This window comes from Lithobates pipiens, unplaced genomic scaffold, assembly GCF_037356315.1.
Source record: "Lithobates pipiens isolate NorthernLeopardFrog02 unplaced genomic scaffold, aLitPip1_a1.2 Scaffold_1, whole genome shotgun sequence".
NCBI lineage: Eukaryota > Metazoa > Chordata > Amphibia > Anura > Ranidae > Lithobates > Lithobates pipiens.
This window is the reverse complement of record NW_027507685.1, coordinates 138,409,434-138,416,101: the sequence shown is the minus strand read 5'-3', so window position 1 is coordinate 138,416,101 and position 6,668 is coordinate 138,409,434. Positions and strand designations below refer to the sequence as shown.

General features: G+C 42.3%; 1 protein-coding gene across 1 annotated transcript in view; it reads right to left on the bottom strand.

The window, feature by feature from the left end:
- Window positions 1-654: 654 nt before the first annotated feature.
- LOC143975307 (ficolin-2-like) overlaps window positions 655-6,668 on the bottom strand; it is a 66,665-nt gene continuing 60,651 nt past the window's right edge. Inside the window, exons 7-8 of the mRNA XM_077477582.1 lie at window positions 2,548-2,682; window positions 655-1,305 (exon numbers count right to left, since the gene is read on the bottom strand). Of these exons, the coding sequence (XP_077333708.1) occupies window positions 1,058-1,305; window positions 2,548-2,682 (383 nt within the window). The 3' untranslated portion in view covers window positions 655-1,057. The remainder of the gene's footprint in view (window positions 1,306-2,547; window positions 2,683-6,668) is intronic.

Below are 6,668 nucleotides of genomic sequence, written 5' to 3'. Positions count from 1 at the left end.
TATCTCCAACTCTGGCTGCCTTCAGGCGATCCTTGAAATCTCATCTCTTCAGGGAAGCCTATCACGCCTCCAACTAATCTTTTACCACTTCCATCAGCTCATTTCCCGCAGTTATAACCTTCTGTACCACCTGCCCCTCCCTATTAGATTGTAATCTCTTCTGAGCAGGGCCTTCTTAACCCTTATTTTATTGTATTGTAACTGTATTGTCTCCTGTTTATATTGTAAAGCGCTGCGTAAAATGTTGGTGCTATATAAATCCTGTATAATAATAATAATTATGTGCCTGCTTTACCATGTACTTGTGTTAAAAAGTATCCTGTTCTCTTTGTATTGCTTCCTATATGTGAAGTAAATACATGGTGATCCCGCCAGTCCCCTGCTTTCCTATTTAAAACTGACGAGTCTAGGCATAGAAGTCACATCCTTCACAGCGTGGTCAGTTTTCTGCCTGTCCTCCAGTGATCAGACTTGTGCTGATATGCCCCCTGCACAGCCATTCACTGGGAAGGTTGGTGTACCATTCTCTCTCTTTTCTGCCTCCCGCTGACAAATTTTCCTGCAGTTTCGACCCCCACCTCTTATGCAGCTGAGAACAGAGGGAATGTGATCACTTAAAAAATAGAAAAACACACACACACACACACACACAAATGTTTTGCTTTTCATTTCTATTTTAAACTGAATAAGCTGTTTCACAAGTTGGCGGTTTACATATAGTTTATTGTCACTTTGGCAAAAGCAAGCATTATATTTTGCTTTGTAGCCAGAGTTGAGCTGAGAGAGATAAGGAAGCTGCCTTTTTGCTGACTGCTTCCAAAAATGCCTGGCTTTCGCTGTTGATCCAGTACTTTCCGACTCACTAGCCCTCGACAAGCATGACAATCTGGAGTCCTAATACTCTGCAAGTATTGAAGCTATTGGTTGGAATGATATTTTCAGAAGATGGTTAGCATTGGCAGGCTCCATATTTTTCTCAACACGTTTTCTTATGATTAGAAAACTGAAACTGCCTTTCATTATCTCTATTTCTCTCTACATTTTTTTTCTTATCAATTTAAAAAGCTCTGATCTTCATTTCCACATGTTTAAATGAGTATTTGTGTCCTCTGGCACTATACCAGTTGACCCCATCAGCGTTGGATGTGTGCACCCCCAGGTGGTACAATCCATTCAGGTTTGCAGCGTGACACTTGCTATACCACCATCCTCCTTTGTAGAGCTGGGAACATTGGTCTTCATAGGTGTCATTGTCCTGGTCCTTTGTACTAAACTTCATGCCGTTCAGATCAGACATCGAGTCACCTGGAAAGTGGTACAGAGAGATATAACTGCAAGAAGCTGAATGTCAGGTCATTAACAGTGCAATAGTGAACTCTTGGACTCCTTCAAATGATCGGACCGATCAGTCCCACCTGTCAGTTTTCCAGGCGGATCCGATCGGACCACCCATTGTTCGCTATAGGGCAGTGGATGTCAGTGGGCATGTGTCTGCTGTTACCCACTGGGCATCCAATTCGAAAAAATCAGTTGAAAACAGAGGTATGGCAATATGTTCGCCATCCGTCCAGTGGATCGGATGACAATCGGATGGAAACAGACACACAGTCCATCTGTCATGCGAATTGGATGTCGCGAAACCCGCATTCAGTTCCCATATACACAATATTGTCAAAAGTATTGGGACACTGGCCTTTACACACACATAAACTTTAATGATCACATACTGAGTCCATAGGGTTACATTTTTTTATTTGGCATACCCTTAGCAGCTATAACAGCTTCAACTCTTCTGGGAAGGTTTAGGAGTGTGTCTATGGAAATGTTTGACCATTCTTCCAGAAGCGCATTTGTGAGGTCAGGCACTGATGTTTGACGAGAAGGCCCGGCTCGCAGCCTTCGCTCTAATTAATCCCAAAGGTGTTCTATCGGGTTGAGATCAGGACTCTGTGCAGCCCAGTTCTTCCACCCCAAGCTTGCTCATCCATGTCTTTATGGACCTTGCTTTGTGCAATGGTGCACAGTCATGTTGGAACAGGAAGGAGCCATCCCCAAACTGTTCCTACAAAGTTGAAAGCATGAAATGTCCAAAATTTCCTACAAAGTTCCTACAAAGTTGAAAGCATGAAATTGTCCAAAATTTCTTGGTATGCTGATGCATTAAGAGTTTCCTTCACTGGAACTAAGGAGCCAAGCCCAACCCCTGAAAAACAACCCCACACTATAATCCCCCCTCCACCAAATGATTTGGACCAGTGCACAAAGCAAGATCCATAAAGACACGGATCAGCGAGTTCTGGGTCTTCCCAGAAGAGTTGAAGCTATTATAACTGCAAAGGTTGGGCCAACTCAATATTGAACCCTACAGACAGACTGGTATGTCATTAAAATGAATGTGCGTGTAAAAGGAGGTATCCCAGTACTTATGATAATATAGTATATGTGAACCCGGCCTTAATCCCACTGAGAATATTTCTTATAGTACGACTTAAATAAACACAATAATCTAATACACACTGTGGTGCATTCTACCAAGCTGTCACTCACCTGCATCACCTTCCTTATAGGGTCCAATTATCAATTGGTACTTTTCCATCTCATCCATAACTTTGAACTCTGCATACTTGGCAAAAAACATTTTATTTTCGAAATCCTGCAGTTCGATGCGCAGTTCCCATTTACCTTTACAGAGAAAGGGGTTTAGCCATTTACAACAGAAATAATATATTTTATTGTGTCACTCACTGTCAGGCATAGGTTGAATGGAATGAATAAAGACCTTGACCTCATTTGCTTTATTAGTGACTATTAATTCTTGTTTTGAAGCTACTTTTTGACACTGCTTATTAATTCAGGTTCTGGTTGAGTCCCGAGCCTTTATGCAGCCCTGGACAGCTCCTGTGGCTTTATGCGTTTTTGAGGATTCATTTTATCTTAACCTTATAGGATTCTGTATATAACTGAATATGTATTGTATATTTACACTCTTATTATCAATTAGACAATATGGTTTCCTATTCAGTACTACTTTTATAGGTTATAAGAACGTAGGTCCACTTTGGGCCTGGTATCATTGATATTAAGTAATTTTTGTTTACATTTTTATAAATTTTACTTTTTTTTTACTTAATGGGTTCTTTTGTATATTTCTCAAATTATGGGTTAAATTATAATCCCATTTTTTATTGTAAATGTTATTTTAAAAGTCAATGTTCTATGTAAGTTTTACTGGCTATGTAGGACATAGCAGTAATGCAGCGTACACGCGACCGGACTTTCCAGAGGACTAGGTCCAAAGGGATTAGTCCGTTGGACAATCTGATCGTGTGTGGGCTAGTCTGATCATTTTTTGAAAAATAAATCCGATGGACCTAGAATTAGATGTTTCAAATCTATCCATCTGCCTCAATTCCAACAGACTAAAATTGGGAAAACTGTTCATCTGTGTGCTGTTCCGACGGACCAAATACGACGCAAGGGAAGCTATTGGCTACTGGCTATTGAACTTCCTTGTTTAGTCCCGTTTATGTCATCACGTTCAAAATAAATGGAAAGTAAGTCGCAACTCAGCCGAAAATTCCATCTGGAAGACCAACGGACCTAGTCTGCCAGAAAATCCAGTCATGTGTACGTGGCATAAGACTTTGTTCTGGCTGCATGTAGAGAAGCGCCTTTTACTACACTGAAAACTATGTTAATGTTATATGCAATTATTATGTAGTGCTGAATAAGACTATGTGATTGCATGTATCATTTTGTGATATGGCTGCTTATGAGCTATAGAGGTGTGCACAATGCACCGTGTTTACTAATGTAACGGTGTAATTTTGTACTTTTGCCGATCTGTCATTTCAGCTCTGCTGCCTCATTTGGCGCTTTGGTTGCGGTGTAGCCAGTGATGACACGCAGGGTTGACGCTTTGCCCCTTGTGTGTATATAAGTGCAGAGCTGTGTCGTCTAGCCACGCCCTCCGAAGAAGACGTGATGACGAAATGCGTAAGAGCGTGACTACACAGCTCCCTCATTTGTCAGTCTCTGAGCTGGTCATCCCAAGTTATATCGCAGCCAATACCATCTCGGAGGCGGTGTGAGTGACTTGCGCTGCGCTGCAGACGTTTATTTTACATGCTGCTTTATCTTGAATCTTGTGTAAGCAGATAACATTGTGTGTGTGTGTGTTTTAAATTAATAAATAGTATTACGCTATGCCAGCTCCCCTTTTCTCTTGCATTTATGAAATACCACATGAAAGAGTGATCTAATCCGGTGATAGGAGCCAGGTTCAAGTCTCAGATGGTTACAGGCTCCAGGGTCTGATTACATTTGCATTGCGCTGGGAAGATTGGAGTTTATCTTACAGTGTGTGGAGACATAAGGCCGGTTTAACACTCGTGTCTGGTGAGTTCATTACCAACGGGGATCATTCATGCAGGAGGTGTTGGTGATGGTATCCAGAGGAGAAATCTAGTTCTGGTTACTAATGGTCACGGAGCACAGTTTATACTACACAGATTTTATGTGGACTTTTTTTCTATATTGCATGCAGATTGATCCTTCAAAGGACTTTTATTACCATTATTTGCACTGAATATTGTATTTTTATTATTCTATTAGTGCTGTTAGTGCTGAGATGACTGCTTGGATTTTTATCTTTAGCACATTTTTTACTTTTGTTTCTTCATCTTTTTTTTGGGGGGGGGGATATTTTTCCCTAAAATATTTTTGATGTTGTCAATGTGTCTCGTTCTTAGGTTGTTAATTTCACTTTGATTTAATTGTCTGTGCTGCATTATTTTGCAAAATCTTCCAGAAGATGTTGTGACTAATAAATCTTTAAATCCTTAAGGCCCCATTCACACCCAAGTGTAGCGGTTTTAGGCATTTTTGCCGTGATTTTTGCTGCGATTTTTTAAAGGTCAAAAGGTCACCAATGTAAAAAACAGAAAAACGCCCAAATCTGCCTAAAAAAAAAAAGTTCCAGAACTTGTTTGAGCTTCAGGTGTTTTGGAGTGATGTGAACCATCTCCATAGAGAATTATTGATTTTTTACCCTCCAGCGTTTTGTAGCTTCAGGCTTCAAGCTACAAAACGCCCAGGTGTGAATGGGGCCTAATGCCGCGTACACATGACCGAACTTTCCGGCAGACTAGGTCTGACGGTCTACCCGACGGATTTTAGGTGGAGTTTCGACGGACTTTCTGAATGAATGGACTTGGCCACACACAGTCACACCAAAGTCCGACAGATTCAAACGTGATGACGTACAACCGGACTAGAATAAGGAAGGTCATAGCCAGTAGCCAACAGCTGCCCTAGCGTCGGTTTTCGTCCGTCAGACTAGCATACAGACGAGCAGATTTCTCTGTATGAACTGGGTCCAGCAGAGTTCCGGCGGAAAAATTTGAAACATGTTCCATTTCTATAGTCCATCAGATTTTTGGACAGCGAAAGTCCAATGGAGCCCACACATGATCGAATTGTCCGACGGATTTGTTCCATCGGACCTTTGCTGTTGAAAAATCCGGTCATGTGTACGGGGCATAAGAGGAGGAAAGAGGGACCGAGGGACATTGCTCCAGATCAGGGACAGTCCCTCAAAATCAGGGACAGTTGGGAGCTATGCCCTCCAGGAAGTTGCTTGTCCTGCTGTGAATATCTTCCCACCACCATGCCCCGCTCACTGTTTTCTGAGGAAGAGATGATCCTTATTTGCAAATTAAGATAATTTTTAAATTATTTTTACATGGGGTGGTGTTTGTGTGGGTCATGTGTGTATGTCTAAATGATTTGGCCTCAAAACATACACCTACTTCCTGTGTACAGATTCACTTCCGGGCCAATGTATATTGCTTCCTGCTTCAGTGTGTGTGTATATATGCATATATCTATATATATAACGTGCACTATTATCAATGAGAAAACTGCAGTTACCCTAGCGCCAGCTGCAATTTACATATGCAGGTATTTATTATCGCTATTTGCGCTTCAATGTACACCGGTTCACACGTTCAATTAATGACTTTTCCGTTGCACCAATTAATTTATGAACTGGTGCAGTGCCTTCTTCTTAATAAATCACCCCCTATATCTGTTATTCTTGGTCTCTTAATAAAATAAGATTGAACTTATAAATAAGATTTAGGCGTGGGGTCCTCCCCCCCAGACCATACCAGACCCTTCGGACTAATATGAATTTTGAAGGGAAACACCAAGCCAAAAGAACTTTTAAATAAAAAAAACGATGTGGGGTCCCCCCCCCACAAAAATCTATACCGGACCCTTATCCAAGCATGCATCCAGCAGGTCAGAAAAGGGGGGGGGGGGGCGAGTGAGCACCAACCTCCTGGACCATATCATGTCGCATGCCCTCAATATGTGGGGGGGGTGGGTGCTTTGGGGCAGGGGGGGGCTCTGTGCCCCTCTCCCCAAAGCACCTTGTCCCCATGTCGATGAGGACAAGAGCCTCTTCCCAACAACCCTGGGGGGTGGTTGTGAGGGTTTGTGGGCAGGGGGCATTTGGAGGTGAAACTGTTCACTGAACGTGACAGGGGATATCATTTTTGCCACTACATATGTATGTCACCATCTGGCTGCCTTTGCAGTTTAAAGCGGTGGTCCACCCTAAAGTGGACCTTCCGCTCATTGGAACCCTCCCCCCCTCCGGCGCC